The sequence below is a fragment of the Balearica regulorum genome, chromosome 1 (assembly GCF_011004875.1).
Source record: "Balearica regulorum gibbericeps isolate bBalReg1 chromosome 1, bBalReg1.pri, whole genome shotgun sequence".
Taxonomy (NCBI): domain Eukaryota; kingdom Metazoa; phylum Chordata; class Aves; order Gruiformes; family Gruidae; genus Balearica; species Balearica regulorum.
The window spans coordinates 206,745,822-206,771,991 of record NC_046184.1 but is presented as its reverse complement, the minus strand read 5'-3'; the positions used below and the strand labels follow the sequence as shown (position 1 = coordinate 206,771,991).

The 26,170-nt window shown below is 42.0% G+C and overlaps 1 protein-coding gene and 1 long non-coding RNA gene across 3 annotated transcripts; both read right to left on the bottom strand.

The window, feature by feature from the left end:
* Nucleotides 1–1,567: 1,567 nt before the first annotated feature.
* Nucleotides 1,568–19,710, bottom strand: CWC15 (CWC15 spliceosome associated protein). Of its 2 annotated transcripts, none has more exons than XM_075742367.1 (7): nt 19,572–19,710; nt 17,147–17,285; nt 14,969–15,081; nt 13,650–13,738; nt 12,687–12,797; nt 3,226–3,344; nt 1,568–2,506 (listed from the first exon to the last, which is right to left on the bottom strand). In XM_075742367.1, exons 2-7 carry the CDS (start codon nt 17,275–17,277, stop codon nt 2,377–2,379), a joined length of 693 nt encoding a protein of 230 aa, XP_075598482.1. In that variant the 5' UTR covers nt 17,278–17,285; nt 19,572–19,710; the 3' UTR covers nt 1,568–2,376. The 2 variants fall into 2 exon arrangements, with proteins under 2 accessions (XP_075598482.1, XP_075598483.1); XM_075742368.1 differs by lacking the exon at nt 19,572–19,710 and adding an exon at nt 19,466–19,568.
* Nucleotides 19,711–23,449: 3,739 nt separating this feature from the next.
* On the bottom strand, nt 23,450–24,756 carry LOC142599931 (uncharacterized). The gene is made up of 3 exons (XR_012833428.1): nt 24,742–24,756; nt 23,690–23,841; nt 23,450–23,588 (listed from the first exon to the last, which is right to left on the bottom strand). It is a non-coding gene; the product is annotated as an uncharacterized LOC142599931 (long non-coding RNA).
* Between the last annotated feature and the right edge of the window lie 1,414 nt (nt 24,757–26,170).

The following is a 26,170-nucleotide window of genomic DNA, read 5'->3' as shown; positions in this document are numbered from 1 at the left end:
CGGTCTGTTCCTAGATGAGTACAAGAAGCAGTGTAGAATATTAAACATCAAGACAGCATCAATACTGAAAGCACAGGGCTCTTCCCCAACAAAAAGCACAGGGTGCTTCACAGTTCTCCAGTGCTGGTGAAGCAAATTCAGTAGTTAATGATGCAAGCCCCCGAAGAGATAAGGCTTGAGATTCCTTAATCATCAAATTGTGCTTGTGTATTACTGAAGTCCTCAGATTGTGGGTCAGCCTACACTGCAAGAGGTTAAATACAAAAGCTTTGAGGGGGGAGGTTAGAGATAGAATCTGCAGTTGAGCCAAACAATGCCAACAAAAACCCTCAAATACAGCTGCAGCCTTGAGCTCCACAGCCCCTACAGCTCTTTCTGCAGGACCAGGGAGGGTGAGACCTACCGGAAAAAATGACCCAGTACACCTAGGCATTGTGCAAAAGTTTAACAAAGGGATGTTCCTCCAGGTGTGGAGAACAACTACCTGCAGAGCTGAAGAAGAGCTCATCCAACCCCGGCCATCTGACTGCTTCAAAGTATTATTTTCTCTAAGAAAAGAGTTACATTACTTCAAGAACACAAACAATGGCATTATGCACTTATGATTTCCATGAAGGCATTGAATTGGCGTTTCAACTATGTCTCCCCCTCTCCAATAAAACTGTACACTCACTTGCTCACTTTGGCACAGTGATTATATCCTGTAATACTGTGAGACCAATGTATTTTTTTGTTGTTGTCATGACAACTATGCTGTTAGGTCAGACCTAAAGCAGCAGCTGGCTTATCCAGCGCCAGACTCTGACAAGTACAGCTCAACTTTTTGTTTCCCTTCAAAATACATTGCCTATGTACCAAGATTTTAGTAGTTTTAATTTAAAGAGAGAGAATTGCAAACTGCAGCCATTTTGCTGCTTCCCAAGAAGCACTACTATCATGAGGCAGGTAGCAGAAGTAACACAAACACACATTCCTCCAGTAGCTCCAGTATTCCTCCAGGAACTCACATGACCTTAAGCATGCTGAAAATCTCGCTTCCGAGTAAATATGGGCATTAGCTGCTGGCATTAGTACACTATGTGTAGCTTAATGAAAGGGTGGCAAACGTAGCTAAAGCTAATGAAAGCTCTTACAGGATACCAGTCATGCCCAACAAAAATCTAAAACATTGTGCTCTACATTTACTCTCTTAAAATCAGATATATTTTCAAATTAAGAGCCTGAAAATAATAATAATATTGCTATGAAACACTGTCTGTAAGAATGAACTAGATTTAGCATAGCACAGGCAAGGAAAAGGGCAAGAATTTTACATAAACACATCTGAGTTCTGTCACTGTAGCCTTCTAGGCAGAGAGGTAATTACCACATTTTGCAAATTTTAGGTTCATATCCACTGCATCACTCACCCAAGATTTCAAATGCAACCGAGATGATGGAAGAGGAGGGAACAACAACTACAACAAAAGATCCATTTACAACTGAGATTTTTTCAGTCATTCATATTTTATACTGTCCTATTAAGTGTTAAAATGGACATTTAAGTAGTAAACAAAGTGTACAATGGTATCTTGAGAAGATCATTTGTTTAATAAAAACATTCATTTACAAGCTTCTGACAACACTATTACTCCACGCACACAGCGACTGAACCTTGCGGCCATGTGGCTGTGGCTGAGGGACCGAGCGCTGCAATGGTTTATTAAGGAGGAAAAACCCCCACGGTTCCACAGAGCATTCCCCACTCCAGGCTCCTCCCCACATTACATGGTAGTGCTCCAGAAGTGCTGAGACAAGACAGCCCAGAAAGCAAGGCTGCTAAGAATTTGGAGCTACCCCACCAAAAAGTAACTCGGTTGACAGTAGGAAGAAACTAAAAATGAAGATTATTAACTTTCTAACTAGGTATTAAGAGGAAGTCCAGTTTGCCTCAGAAAGTATAGCTCTTTTCAGTTCATACAGCTTATCATACTCAGCTATTCCCCATCTTTGATAACACTGACATTTCTGTAAGTTGTGTAAGTTACAAACCACTGTCACTACAAATACAGGTTATTTTGGAAAGCAACCTAAACAATTAGAAGTATTTATTGCAAACCAGCTTTTCTCTTCTACCATTTACAAGATGGTCAGTAAAAGTAAATGCACATGAACAGAAAAACATTCATGAACCACAAACTGATTTAATTAAAAGGAAAACATACTGTAGGAATAAAAACTCCAGATACATAGACATTACTAATTATGAAGCTGTTGATGATCTTGGAAAAGCATTTGGGAATTCACAACCAAGTATTCAGCCTTGAATTCTGAGGGAGAGGGAGGGAACAACCATGACCTTCCAAGTCCTTCAGCACCACTGCACATAAAACTGTACTACTTGATATATTTTTCCATGAACTTTTTGTGAAATTCTGATCGCAGAGTATCATTCACGAATCTTTTGTCCTTTTTTGTTTCGTCTATCCCTTTGGCACAGTTCTTGAAGACAACATCATCATCCCATCTGAAAACAAAAGTTTTTAAGTTCAGTAAATTTGCATGAAAATCAGGTGCAATTTACAAAAGTATATAAAGGAAGTTGTGCCCTGCTATTAAATGTACTAAAACCAGCTAGTCATTAGGATTAGCTTTTAGTCTTCAAGAAATAAAAAAAGATCTCTCTTTGTAATCCAAGCCATCTTCTACATGCTCCTGAGTCAGAACCGAGATGATTAAAGATTATTTTGTCTTTACAGAAAATAATGACCATTTGAACAGAGCAGAAAAAACCTTTAATCTAACAGCCCTAATTTTGATAAACACACCATTAATTGGAGTATGTGCAAACAAGAATTGTATTCAGAAAAAGGATGTTATTTATTAATTCTAGTTATACTAAAAAACCTCAAAGAAACAAAACCCTAAACGAGCTAGGTTTTAGAGGGAAGCATAACATCACATTTCTTGAGAAACTTTGGTCCTGTTACTTTTTGTATCATTATGAACAGCATCAGACAAACACAATTCTGAATCTTTCTCTCTTTTTTTAAACACAAAGTAGCAAGATGATTTGTTCAGAGAAATGCACAAGACAATCACTACATGCATCAGTATCCCAATTCTACATTATACCGCTTGTATCCTGAGGAAGGAAATAAAAACCAATGGCAGTGATGACATTTTCAGTCATCAGTGTTGAGAGGGAGCAAGGGGATGGGTATCACAGTACAGACTGCACAGTACCTCCTTTTCACTTTGAAGTTTGCTTGAGGCTGTGCTGGGCCAGTAAGGTTCAGCAGTGGGTTACCACTCAGAATGTTCTCCATTCGAATTCTTTCTTCTTCAGCCTTTTGCTCTTGTTCCTGAGAACCAGAAATGGATACATTACTTTTCTGGGCCATTTTTCTCATCTAGTTGGTCGAGATAAGCATTATTTCGCTGCCAACGCCCACACAGAGCTTTAATTCCTTGCTCAGACTTTTTAGAGTATTTGACATGCATATGAGTAGAGTAAGAATAGAAGCAGAGATACTCTAAAGAGCTTAACATTGTTAATAAACTACCAATCTAGCAACACTCATATCTGCTCTATTTACCTCTGATGTTCCACCAAATATTCAGTTAGATTCTAGCTTTAGCATTTACATATTTATTACATTAAAAATTGTACACAGATTAAAAGATTTTTTTAAATCCTCATGAGAAGAGAATACGTTATACAATACTCATTAGGTGGAAGAAATCTTACAGCACGTTGAAACTTCTCTATCATCTTCAGCAATGTGCTTAGGTTTTACAACTACAACTTCCTCAGTTAAAAAGAATATTGAGAAATTTAAGATGAAACTGAGCAGTACATGTCATAAGACTATTTAATAATTCCAATATTAAGGAGCAGAAAAATTTTCTTCTCCTTGTACTGTCAAAAGCATGTAACTCAAGCCTAAGTGAAGCACTGCACTACAGGCAACACAAAGCAGATTTCACTGCCCACGCTTCCAAGCTCTATTAATATATTTAGTGACTTAAATGTTCACAGACTTCAAAATGAATACTAATATTCATTTTACATCAAGATATTATTCCACAACCTTTCAAATGCATTACAAGGAGTGCTCTTTGATGAAAGCACCAGAAGGAAAAAAAAAAATTTCTTTAATTTGGATGACTAACTAGGTCTCCCGCTCCCTCTATGCTGAAGTGTGAACTGTAGACATTCTACTTAAAAAACGCACTGAAGTCTCATTAGCACTGCAGGAGACTCAAACCATGGCTTTTAAAAATCACATAAACTAAAGACAAAGATGTCAGAAGGTTGGTTGGTTTCTTCCAAACTACATAAAATTCATGGCTGAGGGCTGCTATGGGATCCCAAAAGAGGAAATGTTTTTCTTGATAATAGCATTTACAAGGTTTAAGTGCTAAACTTGAACACTGATGCTACCCAGAGTTCTCTAGCTTCAAACATTTAATCAATACTAAGTGATGCGTTACTAAAACTATCCACAATTTACAATGTTTTTCAGCTGGACTGATCAGGTACGTGGAATACTCCTATAAAACACCTCAACCCTCTTAAGAACAATACCAACTTAACATACATATGAATACCAGATGATGCAGGATCACTGGTAAATATTTTACCTCTTAAAATCTACTCAAGTTTTAGTTATGAAAAAACACCTTCCATTACATTGCTTCTCACGAATAAAATCTAGAACCAGCTGCAATTAATTGCCAGTGGGATGGAAAAAGCTCCCCAAAAGGGCATATTGCTTAAAAGCATGGACACAGCCATGTAATGCCCTTATTAAAACACATATAGGCAAAAACTGCCCTTGCTGCTGTATCCATGGAGCTTTAACACAAACCGCAGCAGTTAAGTTATTAACACAAATCAACTAAAGTTTTGCATTTTCTAACATAGTTCTAAATCAAACGTCTGCATTCCAACTTCAGTTGTTATCACCACCTCACTAAATAAGGAAACACAGAGCAAAAATATTTGATATGGAACAGTAATTTCCCCCATATCAGAAATACAAATTATACATTTCTTTCCTCTGTGGATTACAGACAAGAAATGTATGCAGTTTATTCTTCACGGTATGCCAACCTCTGATTTACCATCTTCTTTCCTCATAACATGGAGGAACCAAAAGCAGTGAAATCCAATTTACCTGCAGTCTGTGTTGTGTTCCCACTGGATGCCAAGCAGCCCTGAGACTGCCATACAGCACATGCATGCAGAGCACTGATTTGAAAGCAAGCAGAATCTACGATACTGGTACAAGTGAAAAAAAAACAGTATTGATTTTCAGGTTCGCCCTGAAAGATTATCAGATACTGCTTAAGCCCATTAGGCAAATTTACAACAGGATGCAAGGATGTGAAGCGTTCTCTCTGTTGTCCGAAATGAGGTGGGCTCTGCCTCATTAAATTTAATCTCTGACGTGCCATTAAAAGTGAGACTTTGAAAAAACAAGAGGTCTGGAGCAAAGCTTAAAAGCACATAAGATGCTACAAGCCAAAAATTCATACTGGACTATACTCAAGATAGAACTAAAAAAAACATTGTAAGAAATTAATACTCCCCTGTTGACAAATGCTTCTGTAGCGAGAACTTCTTCCAAGTCCTATATATGAAAACAGCCACAGCAGTTTTCCATTTTAGAGCTGAACTCCAGGGAAACTCTTCTCAAGGCGGCATGCAGAGCATGGCACAATCTCGCCCTCAGATTTCTAAGACATTAACCTCGGCCACGATCCAAAGTTACTGAACCTGCGCATCATGCACCACTTTATCTGGGGCACACATAACTAGCTTATGCTAGCTTTTTATTCCGCATGAAAACGTGGCCACACACCACTAACAAATACGGAACCACAATGCACTGCACACACAGTGTTTCTTTGATGGTCAAAAGTCCACTGGAGTCAGTCAGCACCTTTTGGGGGAAATTACAGTTGTTCTTCCCTCCCTTCCCCCATTTCACATTTAATCTCTACAGTTCCTACAAAGCTGATGGTTCCAGCATTCTCCACCATGCATGAAGAGGAGAGAAATGAAAAGCACTCAAACAGTCATTTGAATTGTAAACATTCAGAATCACTAGAGGAAGATAAAGCCAATATTAAAAATCATTAAAAAATAAGCATACAGTACTCTTGTGTTCTTATTACACACAGATGCACATTTAATTTTTCCACAATAATATTTTAAAAAGGCATGTTAGGCATCATCCTAACTTTTATCTGTTTTACATAACCCATTTAATAGCCTTCAGCCTCAGTAAGTCTAACATAGTTTGCTTTCTGGTATCAAAGAAAGCATTATCAGACTCAAGTGATAAAATGTGGTGACAGAAAACAAAAAAAAAAATATCAAAATAACACTTTCAAGAAGCCTTACACTAAAAGCAGTAGTATAAGACTAAGAGTAGGATTTAGCTCCAGATTAAGACACCTACATCTCAACATCTGCTTGTAGGCATCTGAGCTCACATCTCAGACGAGGTCTAGAGAATACAATAAAAAGTCCGGACGGTTCTTCTGGTCATACTAAGTTACACACACAGGAGACCAACCATGCTCCAGGCTCTACTGCCTGCATCACCACTGCACCACCACGGAAGCTGGGATACAGAACTTGCAGAGCGAACCCAACAACTTGGCATTTCAAGCTCAACTGAATTCTGTCTCAAACAGTAGTAACAAACTGCATAAGCTTACCTTTGTCATTAAAAATCAACAGATTAAAGTCTGAAAGCAAACAGGGAACAGATCTGTTGAGTAAGGCATCGCCAGTTTTAGTCACTTTACAAAGAAAACCTAGTGCGCGTGGTAGTTTATTTATAGAATTCAGTCGTTCAAAGCTGTTCTAGCTTGGATGACATTTCAACACATTTGCTACAAATTTTAGGAAGCAAGCTAATTCTGAAGTTTAGTCTTGAAGATTTTTTGTATTATTTAGTGTCACTAAAACCTCCCAAAGAAGGTATTCAAGATTAAAAAAATAATTTACTAAATTTTGTATCTTAAGAGACGTGACATGGAAGAAATACTAGGTGTACCTCACAGTGGTGTAGAGTCGACATGTACACTTAAGTGAAGCTATATATTTTGGCCAGAGCTGCAGAATCGCTCATCTCCAGCCAGAAGAGGTTTTCATTATGTTTCAGAATTTTCCACATAAATCTTCCACTGCCCACTCCTCCACTGAAAGCTGGGACACTCCAGGCGATGGAGCATGGGTTGTATCAAATCAAACAGACCAGACATAACCTTCATAGCTGTCTGAGCTTCACACCTCTGAGGCACGATCAAGCACAGCTGTTCACAAAATGAGCAGCTCTGGTTGCTCCAAAGCCTACATCGCTCCTTTGTGTGGTGGAACAAAGGCTTATTAAGCTAAAACACTATGGATACAACAAACCCACAAGAGAAGAAAAGCCTAAGGGGGAAAATAATACATCTGTATTCACCCTTTCTAAAATAATGCCTCTTTCCCTGCCTTTCCATTCAGCAAGAGGAGGTATACAACCCTTTTACTAAGCCATTTTAGCAAAAAGACATGCTACAGACTATTCCATCACTACAGACAGCAGCGCTGTGCTTTTCAATGGCAGCATATCACACCCACTATCCGCAGAGATGAATCAGACACCAACCATGTTGTAACCACCACGTTAGAGGCAGAGGCAGCAGAACAGGAATATTATGGTGTGGGGAGTAAGACTGGACTGGCAGAGGGAGTCCTGTACCCCAAGGAGGCAAATGGAGACGCTGCTATGTGAATCAGATCCCACAGCAAGCCTTCACCGTACAACTGAACTCACTATGTGACATCACAGCTGGGGGCAGCGGGGGGGGAAGCAGACAGAACTATATTAACTTTAACTAAACAATTATTCCTTATCTTGCTGTAAGAATAACAGTCCCTTGACATATTTGTTTCTGACTGCAAAGGAAAGAAAAACATTGTTGTTACCATGGTTATTTTTTTTTAGTATAGTTCCTACCCTTAGCACAGAGCAAGATTACTTTTACAGAAAGTGCTGAAATTCCTGAAATGACTCCATTGTATTAAAGTAAGTTATCCTACTCAGTTTTTATTGATATTGAAAGAAAACCTGAAATACCCCCATTTCGTTGAAGGCTGAAAAAAAAAAACCAACCCAAAACCCCAAACCCCAAAACACATAACCTTATTTAAAACCTAATTTTTGAATGACAAACTATGACAGCACTGCCTTTAGAAGCAGGGAGCAAAACTTAGTAACACAGAGATCCACCCCAGTTATTTGATCCTATGCAAATTACTAACTCTATGCAATACAGCGATTCAAGTAACCAATTCAAACTTCAAAAAATAAGAGTACAGAGCAATCACAACTGCAGCGCCTATACACAGATTTCTTGTCATTTCGACCACAAGAGAGCAGATGTTATCGTTCATTCTTGGCAAGGGTGAGTATTGCTAGCATGTCTAAACATTTAATGAAGAAACACACTGCCATCTGCTTTTGCCTCTTTACTGAAATTCCTTCTTAATCACCGATTTGATATTCTAGTTTTAGTTAGACCCTTAAAATTTAAGTGAAAAGGTTAATATCCATCAAGATTCATTATCTAATGTTTTATCTGAAAGTCTGTGACATGGCTAAAACACAGGACAGAGCTACTTTGACCATTATTAAAGTAATATATTCAGTGATAGAGAAACACTTGGTGAAATAAAAAACTGTTAAGAAAACAAACCAAAAAACTTTCACTCTTCTCAGATCAGCATAAAATGACTGGATGTTAAAATAGCTTTGCTGGAAATGCACACGTACATTCAGCTGCTCACTGGTTTGAGGTTTGTTTTTAATTATTTCAATTTACCTTTTAAGGAAGTGCTTGAAAATTGAAAATCAAGAGCATCAAAATGCTGAATTTGGAATATTGAAATGTTTCCATGAAACCTATCCGTGGATAGTTCACACTATCAGCAGACAGCAGACCTAGCGTTTGTACAGTTTTAGACAGACCCAGAATTATTCCGCAGAAATGGCTTTCAAAACTAAAATCTCCCAGTCAGCTTAGCGTTTACCAGCAACAACCTGAGAGATTAAAATTGGGGAGGGCGTGAGAAGAGTCAGGCAGACTCCCATGCTCTATCAGTTTCTTTAAGACACTGATAGTATGTATTTAATGTTGCTACAGAATTCAAGGGAATTTATGCATTTTGAGAAGTTAGCAAGCTTTGACAGGGATTGCTTATTTGGTTGACAAACTATTTGCTTCACAGATTACAGGGAAATATCAGTGTGAAGGAAGTTACAACCTTTTAATACTAATATTTGTCAAAATTAGATTTAGAGGATTTCTATGGGAATTGGTATTACCACATAAGGGAAGTTAACAGAGAGCATGATGATCTGAAAAAAAAAGTAGATTTTCATCTGTTGTTTTTAACCACTATCTCACCAGAGATGCATTTTAAAAGGAGCAATCCTCCTTTCATGGGAACTTAAATACTGGACACCAAAGCAATGAGTGAAAACAGTTAACAAAAATACAGTTTACTTTAAAGGAAGTCTCAGAAATAATTGGACTAGCATTTTAATAAATCAAAATAATTGAAGTATCAGGGAAAAAAAGTCCATATGGCACAAATTTGGGATATATTACTGTATTTTACCCACTATTTATCCTGTTAAGACCCTGGCATGTTCCAAGAAGATGCAGAGACATGTTAATCTGTCTGTATAACAACACAGAGATTTGAGAACGATGTGCAGAAGAGTGACCAGACATTCACTCTGCAGTTTCCCTTTGCCTTGCCACTGGTTTACCCATGCTGCCTACTACGGACACCAGCATTTCAGCAGATAAACCATCCCTGTATGTGGGTCAGGACTAACAGCAACTACAAAATTAAGAATTTACATGAGATGTTATCCTGAAGTCAGCTGGATGACTAATATAAGGCCACCTACAAAATTAGGTTTAAATTACGGTTTGCAATACATAATAATATGAAGTCCCACATATCTGAAGGGAAAAGGGATTTATATAAAATTGTTATAAAATGCTTTGCCAGTAATGCCTTATTTCAAAGCCATGGGAAACAAGGCATAATCTAAACAGACAGCACCCCTAAAGCCAATATACATAAGTAATATTTTCTAAGGAGACCCGTACTCCCAAAGACTCTTTCCCAGGCTGTGCCCCACCTTGGTTTTCACTTTTTCCAATCAACGTAGTCTTGGTTTCCTACTCTCAAAAAACCCCAAGAAAATAAAATTCTAAGTACCTGTAGACCACCCACTATTTACTGAAGATGTTAACTTTTAAGAGAGCCTATGTGCCACCAACCAGTGAAAGGATGAACAGAGTAGGTAGTGAGTGTGCAATAATGTGCACTGTTGCAAATAAATAACTAATACTAATTTTTAGGAAGAAACAAACATATTCATTTTAGATAAGTGTGCATGTATTCAGTATGCACGTAGCACTGGACATTACAAACTCTCCTCCTGGGGGAAGGAGAACATCCATGAAGGTAAAAACTAATACCAGTTAAGACGCAGCAAAATAAAACAAGTGCTACACTCAATACTTCATAGCTTTTAGCACCCTCTAGTGACAAAATAAGAATTTCATAGAGATGATAACATTCCCGCTTTCTACACACAGGGAAGCATGCACTTAGTTGTGTTGCAATTTACTACCATTATTTTCCTAATGCAAGTTTGCTACACTGAAATGTGACAAGTTATGCTGCTTAATCTAGATATACAATTTCAACTATCAGGCAAGGTGAAAAATCCATACAGATCTAAGCTTTCATTTTAAGCGGTGTGCAAGAACAGCCGAAGTAGAAGTCTTTCGTATACATTGCTACCCTTAATTTGTAATTTAGTGTATTTCACACAGGAACATATGGAAGAATTGTTGCCAGTGTTTTAAAGTAATTTTCACCATGTTACTACTGCAGAACACAATTTCATGGCTATGTGATATGCTTCAAATGCCTAGACAAAGAGATGAGAGACACTTTCAAACACTTTGATGTAAGACACTGCTCATGGGTCAGATGGACTATCAACATGGAGAATCAACAGTTTTCTCCAGCAAAACTTCTGCACTGAAGCAGCATGATACAGCTTTCAGCCTTCCTAAGTACTTAAATCCAAAACTGCAGAGCTCACACTGGTTTTATAGGCCTTGTTGAGTCTAAAGGTAAATTTCTGTATCGTTAGCCAAGAGCGGTCAAGCACTACATTGCTGCCCGCAACATTTAAAACATTATTCTCTCCTGGCTGTTCCTAGTGTCTGCTAGATTCTGTGTCCTGTTTACTGCTAGCTGACTCTACTGGAGAGCATTTGTGAAAAGCATTAAACTTTAAGCGTGTGTGTTAAGCTACAGTAAGGTTGTTAGTAGTGCAGAGGAATCAAAACATTTAAGTTGTCACAGCAGCAAAGAACCCGATCAGCATTTAATATGTTTATTTAGCATGTTCTAAAAACATCTCAGATTATGCAAAGATGACAGAGCTGGTTTTTGGGGTTTTTCTTACACTACTGTAGAATCTACGTATAACAACATACAAAACTGCTCAAACTGAACTATGCAACATTTTTCAAAAGCACTAAAATGATTTCAGTCCTACTCAAAAAAAGAAAGAGCTGACTAAAAGCAGCAGAGGGAATGCTGCAAGTGTGCACCACTTCTGTTACAGCACCAGTGGCAGAGCATTTCAGTAGTGCAGGTGAGATACCTGGACTCTAAACATTTGCAATGCAACGTTAAAGCTAGTACAGTTCATCCTAAATCCTGATCAGTTTGACAACACAGACTAGGGACTGTTTCTGGGAATAGAAGTCCATTCAGTAATCAGGAATTTGGCTAATGCACTCCATCCCAACAAGCAACATTACACCAAAGAGGTGTGGGAGCCAACAGCATAGGATTTGATCCCGCTCATGGGAAAACGATCTCTAACTACAGGGACTTCCTTCCCTTTTCAAGGGTAGAACACAGTGTTTCTGTCTGGAGAGAGAGAAATTATAGGGAGGTATGACAGCTACATGTGAGAAGACTTTCCATGTATTGAAAAGACTAACTGACATGTTACTAATTCATTTTTGTGGAGACTTTTTTCAAATAAACTTGCCAACATATAATCACATGAAAATAGTTCTAGTCTTATAGTTACAGCTGGTGCTGCTTGTCAAGGCAACACAACATCAATGCTGTGAAAGAGCAATCATTGTATAAAACTTGCAGCCATAAGCAAAAGCATCAACAAGCACATATTTTTATTTCATAAATTAAAAAATTGTATTTCCTGTTTCATAAAAGCTAGTTAATAAATGAAATTGCATTGGATAACAGATAGCTAATGCCACTATATGGTTTCATATGATATTTGTCTTCATAGAAGGACCTGCATATGAAAAGCAAGATATCTGGACTCTATGCCTCTGTGAAGTGTTGAGAAAGTGAATAAAATGTTCTAGTGAGTAAAACGTTCAGTATGTCTACTAAAGAAAAAAATTCTTGGCAACAAATCCATCAGACTCCACTTGAGATGAGTTGAAGGGCACTTACCCTGTTTACCAGTTCTCACTTGTCTTAAATGCTTAAGGCACACCAGTTTTAATAAACACCAGTCTGCAAAAAAACAGATGCTCTTTAACAGGTGAGATTTTACCTTTCGAGCCTGTTCCTCAGCTCGTTCTTTCTTGATTTTTTCCAGTTCAGCCAGAAGAGCTGCAGTGTCATCGTCATCGCTATCTTCCAAGTCCTCATCTTCATCATCTTCCTAATAGCAAATGGAAACAAGCAGCAGCTCATTCATTTCATTTAACAAAACCAGCTTTTAGTTCTAAAGGTTATTGCAGAGACATGTGTCTCATACAAAAAAAGAGCAGTTCCCAGGATAGTCCTGATCTGCCCAGCTAAGGCTCAACATGCTGCTGACTGATTTCTGAATTACTCGGGTGCTTACAGCAGCAGCAAATACAATACAAATTATTTATTTGCTCTTGTACAGTAAAGGGAAGACAAAAATATGTTTGTGATTTTTGGATGACTCATTAATTTTTTTATAATTTAAATGCTATGTAGATGACAGATTCTAGAGAATGACTGTCCTCAATCGCTTTCTAATCATTGTAATGTAAGTCATTGTAGCAGTGTGCCTGAATACCCCGTCCAATATTGTCAGGACCAAATATAACAGGATTATAAAAACCCTCAGCTTATTGTCAAGTCTTAGACCTAACTCCTACATATCAGCATGAGGAGATGAGCAAAAAGCAAGAATCCATTGCTCATGCAGACGGTCAGTGTACCTCAACAGCTCTACCTTAAGGGAATTCAGACTAACCCAGTAGTTGACAGAGTCTAAAAAGTCACCCATTCCCCACACTTCAAGTGGTATTTTCAGTTCCCTAGTTTTTGTGTGCTTTCCAAGAATACCATTACAGCACGGACCAGAATCCTCTGAACCGCTCTAGACTTCCACCACAGCAGAATAACTGTAAAAGGAATGCATGTCAGAACCTGTCTTAAATCTTTAGCAGACCTAAAATAAAAGTACATATTCTATTTACAGCAAATCCTGAAGGCAGGACAACGAAAGGAAAGAAGGTAGGGGAAAAAAAATACATACATCAGTAAGCGGATCATCTGCATCAAGATTTGCTGCAGGAATCTGGTCTAGCCGAGGCTTCTTAGACACAGAAGATGATGTTGTGTGTTCTATGGCATAAGATTTAAAGAAAAAAGGACTAAGTCACTTCATTTAACAGCATCTAATGTCAGAAAGCAAAAAAACTTCACAAACAATTTGTCTTGCATTAAAGTAAGAGATACAAGCTTATGCTTACTTTTTCCTTACTTCTCAATCTTAATGCCCATACTACTTCATCCCCTGTAGGTATCCTCAAGGGAAGCAGTAACATCCCCAAATTTACAATTTGACCTCCAAAAGTTTTTTGAAGTCATTGTTTCAAGAAGAACGAACAGCAAAAGAAAAAGCTGTGAAAAAGTATCCTTATTCTATATATCCAGATGGAGGGTTCCCACTGAGGACCAAAGCATTACTGTTGGCTAGTTTGGTCCAAATCAAGCCACATCTACTTTCACCTGTGAATCTGGAAACCTCACAATACTCTCATACCTAAACCTAAAGTACCCGCATTCTGTCAAGCTTAATATTAAAAATTAGTATTTCTCAAAAAAACCTTTGATTTTCATTTTGATTATCACTTCCACCAAACCTGAACAGAATTGCATACTTTAAAAACAAATGTATTGTTACACCGGTGCCGTAACAATAGAAGATGAGTCATTCCCCTTCTCTTTCCCGTATCACTTATCCAAGTACAGAAAAAGCCCTTTATTAGCTGTACATACTTGTTGCCAATTCATTACAATCATACCGTATCAGCTGGCCTGCATGATGGCCTACACTTTTCTACTCGTTGGCCTAGATTTTTGCTAGCACAAAGCCAGCGGACATTCCCTTGCAGGTCAACAGCTGTGAACTATCAGACCAATACCCTAAATTCTGCTCTCATGATATGCTGTCTGCAACCTGCAAACCTCCTACACCACCAAGTTTTATGCAAGAGCAATGCCACACAAAGGTATTAAAAAAAAGAAAAAAGCTGGAGACGGACTGTTTTCAAGGGCATGTAGTGACAGGACAAGGGGTAATGGATTTAAGCTGAAGGAGGGCAGATTTAGATTTTTAGGAAGAAACTCTTCCCCGTGAGGGTGGTGAGGCACTGGAACAGGTTGCCCAGAGAAGTTGTGGATGTCCCCTCCCTGGAAGTGTTCAAGGCCAGGTTGGATGGGGCTTTGGGCAACCTGGGCTAGTGGAGGGTGTCCCTGCCCAGGGCAGGGGGGTTGGAACTAGATGATCTTTGAGGTCCCTTCCAACCCAAACCATTCTATGATTAAGATTTCTTGTTTCTTTGTTTTTACCTCTGGTTGGTCTGTCTCTATTCTTTTCTCTTGCAGCGACCCGTTCTCTCTCCTCCAGCTCCCTTCTGAAATCACGGTTACGCACCTCTTCAGGAGCATCCTGAGTGGTTTGTCTAAATATTGGGGGGGAAAAAAAAGCTGAAGTTGACAGTCTGGAGCTGGGAGCAATTTTTTGAAGGAGATCAGTAATTCCTCAAGGGAACAGGTAAGTATAAAGAACTGGGTACCACGTATATGCATGTTTCTTTATTCTCTCTTCATCAGCCCCCTTCTCTGTACACACTACACACACAGACATGCAATGCCACACATGCACTCCTTTCAGTGACTATGTAGCTATGTCTAAATCTTCTGTTGTCCAGCAGTCCAAGCCTAGTGTCCTGGCAGACACCCACCAGCATTATGGTCAACTTTACTCGCCATTTTATCATCCCAAGTTGCTGCTGCAAACACAGGCTCTAAGGCTTACAGATAAGACCAAGACTGTAACATAGTTTTTATAAACCTTTTCCCCATCCAAGAGACATACCAGGTAATCTCCCATGATCATTAAAAAAAAAAAAAAAGGTTGGGAGAACAGGCAGAACACTAGCTTTAGTGAAACATAAAAGAGGAAAAAACATGTATTTACAATATATAATATACATTGGCCAAAAGCAACAGACTATTTATATTTGAGTCACACTAAGTTCCACCTAGAGTGTGCTGAATTTTCTGTGGAAATCTTGAAAAGAACTAATGAGTAACAACAAGCAGCAACTCCTTTCACCTTTCTGTGAACCCAGGGCTGGAAATAAGAGTGTCTGGAAGAAACCCAGACTCGAGCCATTATAAATACATTGTGTGCACAGCCTGTCTTTATGATGAAGTATTTCATTTGCTTTTGTAATTAAAAACCTGAACTTGGAATCCCTGATACAGCTGCAAAATCCCCCCAAACCCTGTGTCATTCAAGCAAACATGAGTGGGACTGAAGCACCAAACTTTTCCCTGCAATGATGCAGTCCTGGCAATTCAACAAAGACAACTTTGTATTAGGTATTTGGGAGAAAGAACAGAAGACACTTAATGCCCCTTCCATCTCTCTCTCTCATGCACATGGAGGGATTTGTTAAAACACACATTGTATATTCCTGTACATATTTGTCCCAGCACACTTCTTTCAAAGCAACAGACTGCTGTTCCAAACCCCATTTTGTTTAAAGAAATAAACCTCCAGCAATTTTCCTATCGCAACAAAACGCATTTGACAGCACTTTTTGTGCTGTTGATTTTGGCATTCTCCAAAGTACTCCAACTCCCTTATCCATATGTATTCTTCAAAATCAAAGGGGCAGGAGGGAAGAGGTGAAAGGGTAAGCTCCTGCACAAAAAAGTGGAAATATAAAACCTAATGGTAAATTCACTGACAAGAGTAACATTAGTTAGATGAAAAAAAAAACCAACCAACCAAGGCATTTCTAGGCTGACACCTAGAATTTAAATGAAATCTATCTGTATCACATTGACTACAGATTTCATTTAATCTTTCAAAAGAGTAACAAAGAATTCTTATGCATTTCAAACAAAGGAAAATATTTCTAAGATCCCATTATCTTTCTCACTGATTAAAGCAATATCCTCTCCAAAGACCAGCATGAACCACCCGCAGTGTTTAACATCAGCTCTTCCAATATATCCTACTGCCTGAGTACTATTCCATCATTTCCCTGCCTCCTCTTAATGCCCTTCCCCAGCGGTCCTTTGCCAAATATAGGACATGGTTTTCCTGCTTTTAAGATGCTTTTAAGGCTCATTTTCGTTCCTCTTATCCCATCTTGCTCTGCCAGGGACAGCACCCTCCCTGGCTCAGTTGGCTTCTCCTGTTCCAAACGACAATTTTCTTTTCACTCTACTGTCCAAAATGCTTGGTCTCCAAAGCTCACCTTCTGACAATTCACTTCCATAAGCAGTAATAAACAGCACTAAAATTAAACCTCTCCAATTACTTGCAATGCATTCAATCTCCTAAGTCTGCCTTTGAGAGTTTCAGCCCACTCAGCACCACTGCACAATCTCTGGTGTCTGCTCAGTGTCAAACACGTGAACAACTACTGTGAAAAATTTCAGACTACCGCTCATAACAAAAAAATCATTCCCAGCCTGTTTTGCCATAAACCCAAAAACCCCAATACTAACCTGTATTTGATTTTAGTATGAGAAGGAAGGTCTCTGCTGGAATACTGTTTGGATAGTTGACTTAAGTCTCCTTCACCTTTTCCTCTTCCTCCTCTTGCAGGTTCAAATGTTGGCCTCGCTGCTGTCGTCATTTTAACTACTACAGAATCAAGGATAAAAACCAGTTGTTACTACAACTTACAGTGAAAACACATTCATCAGAAGCTACTTTGTTCCTGGAATTGTAGTGGCAATATCAAGTCCCACTACACAACACTTGCCACACGATCCTCAAAATTGAAGGAGCTTTTTATTGACAGAATCCATTCAGATTTTCAAAAGAAAGCCTATTCTAACATGTTTGAAAGATGATACATGGCCTCTAACAGGAATGTGAAGCTACATTTATAAAGTAAATAAAACTGGCCAGGAGCTAGGCTCCTATCCTTAAGGCAAGTCGTACAATCTTGTAACTAAACTCCCCTCCAGAAAAACGACATCCAAAAATGACTGCCTACTGGGAATGATCCCTCTGTTATTCCCCAAATCGTATCTAGGTACCATCACCAGAAACACTGGCTGACACAGACCATACCATGCCTAGGATGGTATTGATAATTAAATACTGATGAAGATCATGCAACTTGAACACTCCAGCCCTCATCATAGCCCTGTTCAGCTCTCTAGTACAGGCACAGCACCGTTATTAATACTGCAGCACAGTCCTTTGGGACTGACCCGTGCAGAGCTCCAGCTCGCCAACAAAAACTTCTGAAGGGCTAGGGTTAATGTTTCCCCGGTAGCACAATGCCGACAGCTTCATCCTTATGTAAACAAAGTGCAATTAAAAAAAAGCTCAGATGAATGCAGGAGTTTTCACCAGCTCTCATTAGAAACTGCGTACCACCAACATGTCCTAAAAATGAACTAGTTGATGTCCAAAATTGCTACAATCAATTCTTCTGTGGCAAAGGAGTGAAACAGACTCCAATCAGCCAGCCACACTGACACCCTGTCAGCATGCACTGTGCTCAGCGCTGCCAGAGGGGAGCAATCCTAAACCGCGATGCCAAGAGTTTAAGATCGTCAGCCAATGCCAAAAAAACCTGCACGATCAACCACTGCCACCTTAAACCTATTATCTGAAACTATGCTCCTTCCTGCTTCACCAAAACACATGCATCCATTAATCACAGACTGAAGGTATACAAGACACAGGAGAGAGACATCTGCAGAGATACATAAAGGCACCAGTCCTACCAACCAAAAGGTTGGATGTTAAAGGATGACAAGAAAACATTTTAAACCATATTAAAAAGTAGAGGAAAAAATATACTGTTCCACATGCTTCTGTGATATCACAAATGACAATTATCTGTTTATGCTCTGCTTGCATTATTTGTTATTGTTTCACTTTTATTGAGATCACAAAACACAACTTCAGTGTTAAAATAATGAAATAGATTGGTTGCTCAAAGTAACAGCCCATCAGGCAGAACACGGTTACTGCCACTGAACTACTACTCAGAAAACAAAATTAACAAACACCTTTAAAAATAAGTGAGACAGTAACTAGCCTTAGCTTGATGCTTTTCAATGACACTGTGCAAGTCAGCTGCAGCTCAGCAAGGCACTTTTGCTCTGTCTTGGCACAGACTCTACCAGACCCATAATCCAAGCCACATGCTCTCAGAACTCATCTGTACTAATTCTATTTAACAGGGGGCTCAACTGATTCAGGTGACGATCCAGATCCAACATGGCTGCATAGTTTCATGAAGCATTAACAAATCCCCTGGAAATAGTCCTTGCTTCTCTTAAGTCAGCTTGCATTCAGCTTGGTTTTAAGGGAGTAAAACTCAATCTGAAGCCACTCAGGGACCCTCACACTGACCTCCCAGGTTTCAGAAATACAGCCCTGGAGAAGCCTCTTTAGCGCTACACGAAGACAGAATCGGCCACACCGGGGGTATTAAACAAGAGAAAGCGACTGGGCTCGGCCTGGAGCTGAGCTGTCCTAGCCACGCAGCGCTCCGCTACCACCGGCCCCTTCCGAGCGCCTTCACCGAGGAGCCCAAGCACCGGGCCCGGCCGCAGCCCGCCCCGGCACTGCCCCCGCGGAAACTCGGCCCGTGGTAGGAGCACCGAGCCACTCCCGCCGCCACCCAGCAGGCCCCGCCACGCCGCCTGGTCCCTGGAGCTCCGCTGTGAGGCCCGCCCGCCGCCCCCTCACCCCCAACCCGACCACCCTCCGCTGTTCTCCCCAGAGACACTCCCGCCCCAGCTGCCCCCCAGAGCCCCCTTCATGCCCGGCCCCATCCCCTCCCCAGTCTCCAGCACCTCCTGCTCCAGGGCCGCCTTCTTCCCCCTCAGCGACCCCCCCACAGCCCTCCCAAGCGCACCTCCACCGCGGCCAGGCCCCCCGGCCGCCTCCCCGCGAACTTACACCTCGGCCTCCTCGCACCCTGCGCAAACAGGCCCTACGCCACCACCATAATTCCGCCAAGCACCCACAAGGCACCGCGCGGGAACCATAGACACAACCGGGCGGAAGCCGCTGCCGAGGGAGGATTTATCATAGAGAGGGCTGGCGGGACTGTCATGTGAGGGAGACGAGTGTGTCCGCCATGACGGCTATCAAGGCGGAAGTGGGCGCTGTGTCCGTGTTGCTGCCTGTGTAGCAATGGTGGCATCCTCCTACTTTCCTTCTTCTCTTTCTCTTCCTCGTCCTCAGACCAGGTCGGGCGAGCCCAGCCTGGAACAGGGAGCTTGGGGCACTCGTCCTGCAGGCTCAGGATTGCCCTGGAAGACAGCCTTGCCCTGAGGTGCTACCAGGCCGTGGCCCTGCACTGGTCCTGCCTGGGCAAGGCCTCCCCTCGGTGGCCTGCAGGCTGCAGGGCGGTGGGGACTGGGCAGGCCCTGGGGGAAGGCCAGGGGACAGGCAGGTGGAGGGTGAGGGCCTGAGGGCATACTGCAGCTGTAACTAACCTGCTGGTGTGAGCCACTGTCAGGTCTTCTCACAGATTAGCTCATGAATAGACTTGCAAGTTGCGTATCTCAGAGGAGTCTGCCCAGAGGCTGCCTGCTTGGTGTAGGAGGCTTGGAAAAGCATTATCAGTTAGTTATATGAAACAGCACTTCATGGCGTCAGAGTGCCTGGGCTGGTTGTCAGTGTGAGGAGGGATGAGGGAATGGCCGTGGAAGAGGGAAGGGGTTAAGGAAACAGGTTGGGATCCTTGCAGGGATGATGGGGAAAGATAAAACAATGGCAGAGGGAATACCTCCGTCATTCTCTTTGCTCAGAGGTGTAAATTATCAGCTGAAGCCCGACCGTAAGTCATGTGTGTCCCCCCGCGCCCTTACAAAGAACTCCTTTACATGATGTATGTTCATTGCTGTCTGTGTAAAGAAGCCAAAGCATGAATGAGCATCACTTGGGGATTAAAGACTCCCTTTTAAAATGCAGTTCCTTTGTTGTATGTTGGTTTTAGATGCATCTTATTATCAAACTTTGTGAATCTATATGAAGTCATATGAAGTAAAAGGCTCTTTGATGTATCTGCAACACGGAAACATTTTCGTGAGCACTCTTCATCCAACATGCAATTTAGAAGAGAACCCACAAGAGGTCCCCAAAGATATTGCTATCGAGGGAGCTACAGCAGCGACATGAGTTACACCCCGTGGGTCAGGGAGCCAGCAGAGAGCGTGCTTGGAAGAAGCGGGCCTTGGTGTATGAAGAAACCAGTTATTTTAAGCAACTTGTCATAAATGTTAAGCTTTACTCAGAAGTCAGATAAATAGTAACAGTAATTACTGTGTCATTTCCTAAGAGCTACGCCAGTCAGTAACCAAATATTCTTATCTGTAAGCCTCAGTCCACACCCTGTGAAATGGGTTTATGATTTCTGTCACTACAGGCAGATTAGACTCAAGATCAAACCTCGCAGAGGAGTCTGGCTTCCCAGCTGGGCGGTTGGGAATTCAGTGTTGTTGGGCTATGGATCACAGCAGCCTGAAATCAGTGCATCATCCTATGATGTTGGGCGTTATTCATAGATTATAAATCTGTGGACTTTAAATCAGTAGGAGCTGTTATGCTAATTTGACTGTCGTGGTGCAGCAGAACGTTGTGTTTTGTTCAGTAACCTGTCCTGAAGGCAGTGCGTTCTCTTCAGTTGTGATATGCATCTGGCAGAAGGTATCAAGTCTTGATTAAAGATCTCAAGAACTGAAGACACTTCTCCTGCTGTTGGGTTAGAGTAAATGGCAAGCATTCCTCGTGTGGAGGATTACTTGAAGATGAGAGCTAAAAAACTAGCACAGTCCCTGCTCTGAACAGATGCAATGATTCTTCAAATAGTAAAGGAATGGCTTAGTGTCTTTCGCCAAAATTGTTCCACATGACCGCAAGGTGCTTCCCTTTCCCCAGCTTGGGTGTATCCATGTGAAGTACAAATAGCTACACACATGTTTTACGGTCAAGGGTTTGGTTTCCTTAGAAGATTTGGGCACTAAAGAAGGGTGTTGGTGGAGCGGAGGTGCCTGAGTCCAGACTCCTGAAAATCCCTACTTGATCTTGTTGCAGAGGCACCTAAACTGCACAGGTCCACAACTTCTGGGTGTAAAGATCTCTAAACATAGAGAGTTTTGCCCAATCTTGAACTTGTTTGGACTTAGTTTAGGTCTAAGAAGTTTAGCATCATGCTCTCACCAGGGCCTAACAAATATATCCCCCAGATTAAGTGCTCAGAGAGCTTTCAGCCAACAATTATTCTCAGAGCATGCCCAGCACTCATGGATATCATGACCAGCCTCTCAGCCCCTCCGTGGCACATCCTATAGCCCTTTCCCGAGCAGGGCTGACCCCACACGGGCAGAATCGTTGCCCTGTCCGTCAGGCAGCTCTAGGCTGCTTTGATAATTAGGGATGTTGTCCCAGTGTTTTTGAAGCTGACTGCTGAGCATAAGGGAAGGAATTAAAGATTCATTGAGAAAAAGAGCATGTGTGTAGGAGGGAGCACTAGTCAAGTTCAATGGTACAGGCGGCAAGTGGGAATTCCTGGATTCCAGGATTATGAACTAAAATCTCATCAGATAATGTAAGCGACCAGATAGTGACAAAACCCCAGGCCTCCCCCTTCCTATGGCTGCTCTAATCACAAAACAGCTCAAGAGTGAAGACTTATTTCTTCCTGTGGCATGCTGAGCCTTGAATCTCTCTGCATACAGTAATTGGCACCAAGGATGCACCCGCAGTTATTCCTCTGCGGAGCAATTTGGCTGTGGCAGCTCTTAGAAAGGTATTGTGTACTGCGTAGAAAGCATGAAAAACAGGAGAAGTCACCACTTCCCTTGATCATTTCCTCCAGTGATTAATTATCCTCACAGTTTAAAATTGCGCCTTATTTTTAATTTCAGTTGGCTTTATTCCCAACCACAGGTGCCTGTTCTGCCTTTCTCTGGTAATTTTAAAAGCCTGTTTTCTCACCAGGTATTTATACTTTGTAATCTAGTCTTGCAGCTGCCTTTGAATAAGGTAAGCAGCCTGGGCTCTTCTAGTCTCTCAGAATTGGCTCTTGAATCCTTCTCGGGGTTGTTCCTTTCTGGATTAGAAAATTCCATGTAGTCTTTGAGCTGAGATGAATAAACATATTTGGCTGTGTTAAAGGAATCTCTCTTGAAAAGAAATCCCTCACTGGTGTCACTGGCATGGCCTCTTTGTTACTGTCCCAAATTCTTTATGGTACCTTGGGTGAGCTGACCCAGGCCGGAAGCCAGGTGCTCTGTCACTGCCCACCTCAGCTGGGCAGGGGAGAGAAAGTATAACAAAAGGCTCCTGGGTCGAGATAAGGACAGGGAGAGATCACTCACCTGTTACTGTCATGGGCAAAACAGACTCCACTTGGGGAAATTAATTTATTACCAAGCAAATCAGAGTCAAGTAATGGAAAATAAACCCCAAATCTTAAAACACCTCCCCCCACCCCTCCCTTCTTCCCAGGCCCAACTTCACTCCCCATTTCTCTCCCTCCTCCCCCCCAGCAGCACAGGGGGACGGGGAATGGGAGTTGTGGTCAGTTCATCACACGGTGTCTCTGCTGCTCCTTCCTCCTCAGGGGGAGGACTCCTCACACTCTGCCCCTGCTCCAGCGTGGGGTCCCTCTACGGGCTGCAGGTGGATATCTGTGATATCTGCTCCACCATCATTCTTCATGGGCTGCAGGGGAATCTCTGCTCCTGTGCCTGGAGCACCTCCTGCCCCTCCTTCTGCACTGACCTTGGTGTCTGCTGAGTTGTTCCTCTCAAATCTTCTCACTCCTCTCTGGCTGCAACTGCTCCTGGTGGTGGGTTTTTTTTTCCCCCCATTCTGAACTCTGTTACCCCAGAAGCGCTACCACCATCACTGAGGGCTCGTCCTTGGCCAGCGGTGGGTCTGTCTTGGAGCCGGCTGGCATTGACTCTATCAATCAGACATGGGGAAAGCTTCTAGCAGCTTCTTACAGAAGCCACCCCTGTAGCCCCCCAGCTACCAAAACCTTGCCATGCAAACCCAATACATACCTGTGCATGTTCTCAGTGCAATTTTATATTTGCTTGTGGCTCACACCAGGAAACCAACATTCTTTGGCTGTCTCAGTGCTCTAGGATGCAGGTCTCTCCTAAGTGCTGGTCCTTCTCTGAGATTACTGCAAGACTGCAAAAGACATCGTGTCCTGAAAGAGAGCAGAAACACGTATAAAAACCTTGTGCCTGTTTGGAATTGTTAGTGTTTTTCTCATCTGCTTCTTGGCCTGTAGTGTTATGAAGGTTCCTTACATTCCTAACAGAGTTTAAAAACTCCCTCTTAGCCCTGCTAATGTAGGGATTTTCTCCCCAGTTTCCTGTGTCATTTTGCTGTTCATTAAACCTTCTCATGTATACTCTTTGCTATCTGGTTCCCCTTTCTTCCGTCTATAACATTACTCTTAATTGTTGCTTTTCGCTGATTGTTTCTGAATCCAGATTGGAATTATTCAAGGCAATTTTCTTTCCTGAATTTTTGGGTCTCCCACTGTAGATTATGGGGCTACCTTCTGCCCACCCTTAAAGTCCAGCATCAGGGTGTGCCATCTCCTCTTTCAAAGCAGCATGGTCCGTGAAAACGTGCATTTCCCCCAGCAGGGCAGAAGTTCAGTGCCAGAATGGAAATCTCCCAGTCTGAATTTTCCCTTGCCTCCCTTCCTGTAAGATCCAGTCTTTTGCCATCCGGGGCACAGCTTGCATGGGCCGAGCAGCAGTAAATCCCATTTCTGCTTAGGAGAGGCAGCAGCACGTTTCCTCCCTCAGGACACTGTGCGCTTTGAAGGATTGTGCCTCCCGCTGGGTTACAGACAGGGAAGGGCGCAGGGGATTGTCTAGAGTAAAGGCTTGGTGCAGGAATGCTCAGCATCTGAACAGAAAAGCCTTAAAAGAAGATTGTGGGAAGTTGCTGTTTCCTTGATTGGGAAAAGAACAGACGCCAGGCAAGGCTGTGACTCAGCCGGTGAGTCAGTGGGGGCTACTTTCCGATGAGGCCATCCTGCGCTGTTTAGCTCTCAGTCACACCCTCCCTGCTGCCGTGGGGCAGTAAAAACCTTGTGCTGCTGCCGCCTCTCCTGCTCACAACGTCGTCCTGGCCCTTAACCTCTTCCCTGCCGCCTCCCACTGCACCGTCTCTCCAGCTTTCTGCTTCTGTGCTCCATCGCATCCCGTGGGCTGCTGTCTCTCTGCCTTCAGTGCTCCGGTCCCAAGTGGACTTAGCGGGTGTGAATTCCTGCTTTGCAGCGAGGGAGAAACCTTGTGACCTGTTCACAATGGAGGAAGAATACCAGGAGTCAGCGGGAATTCCTTGCAAGAAAAGGCACAGGGTGAGCACCTGATCAGGATCCTCCCCGAGGCAATGATGACCTTCATGAAAACGGGCTGGACCAGTGCTGCAGGTCCAACATACTGGTTTTGAATGCATGTTCTTTTTACTGTGTTTTTCTCTGCCTGCTTCCCCATGCACTCTCTGCTGAGATCCCAGCACTGTTTCAATGTGAGACGTGATGTCAACCAAAAGGCACTCGGGGACTTGGGGAGGGAGGGTGCCAGGGGAATGAGTGTCGCTCCAAGAAGCACACAGCTCACGCTTCCTGGCCTCACAGTCTTGGATGCATGCTCAGGTCCATGGAGGCTCTCTTGTTTCTACTGATGTGATTTTTTTTGAGCTTGGACAAAGCAAATAATTTTAGCCGTGCAGTATTTACATCCAGGCGAGCAGCCAGGACATACCTCTGTCTATGGTTGCATCCACTGTTGTTAAGCAAAAATGTCGAACTGTTTTATTTATTAGTCAAACATTTCTACTAATAGCTAAGCTAATTTTATCATTTTCTTAATGCTGTCTGGCTGATGACGCAGTCTGGCTGGGAGGAGTCTCAGCAGCACAGTGCCCAGACTCTGAAAAACCAGTGTTACATGGAAGGAAGGGCCAGCCGTCCACGCACCACAGTGGGTCTGGCTTTGGACTTACTTGTTTTCCTTCTGTTTTCTCCATGCAGATGTGGAACAAAGAAACCAGTGAAGTATTCCACAAGTGACCTTATCGGGTGGGATGGAGTGGACATGCACTTGTCTCTGTAAAAGCCAGCTGCAGCTGTAACTTTTAGCAATAGCATCAGGAGCTGGTACCCATGCTGCTTTACAAGTTTTTTCTCTGTTTTAGCTCTTTATCAATATTTTATGCCTGTGTCAGTCCTCAGTTTATGTTCTGTTCTCTCTTAACTTCAGGATCACTCTCACAGGGCTCCAGGTAAGTGAGCTATCTAGTCTAGGCAAATCTTTAAGGCTCCTTTTCTGTTCAGTGGACAGTGACAGGTTCATCTGGAAGGTAATTCACTCATTTGTCTTGGGGAATCTCGGAAAATCCTGCCCTGTATTTCATTAGTATGTTATAAAGGCAGGCAGATGATGTTGAGGTTACAAGGTAAAGCGATATAAGCAGTTTTGTTCCAAAGATGAGATTAGGTTAAATGAGATCCT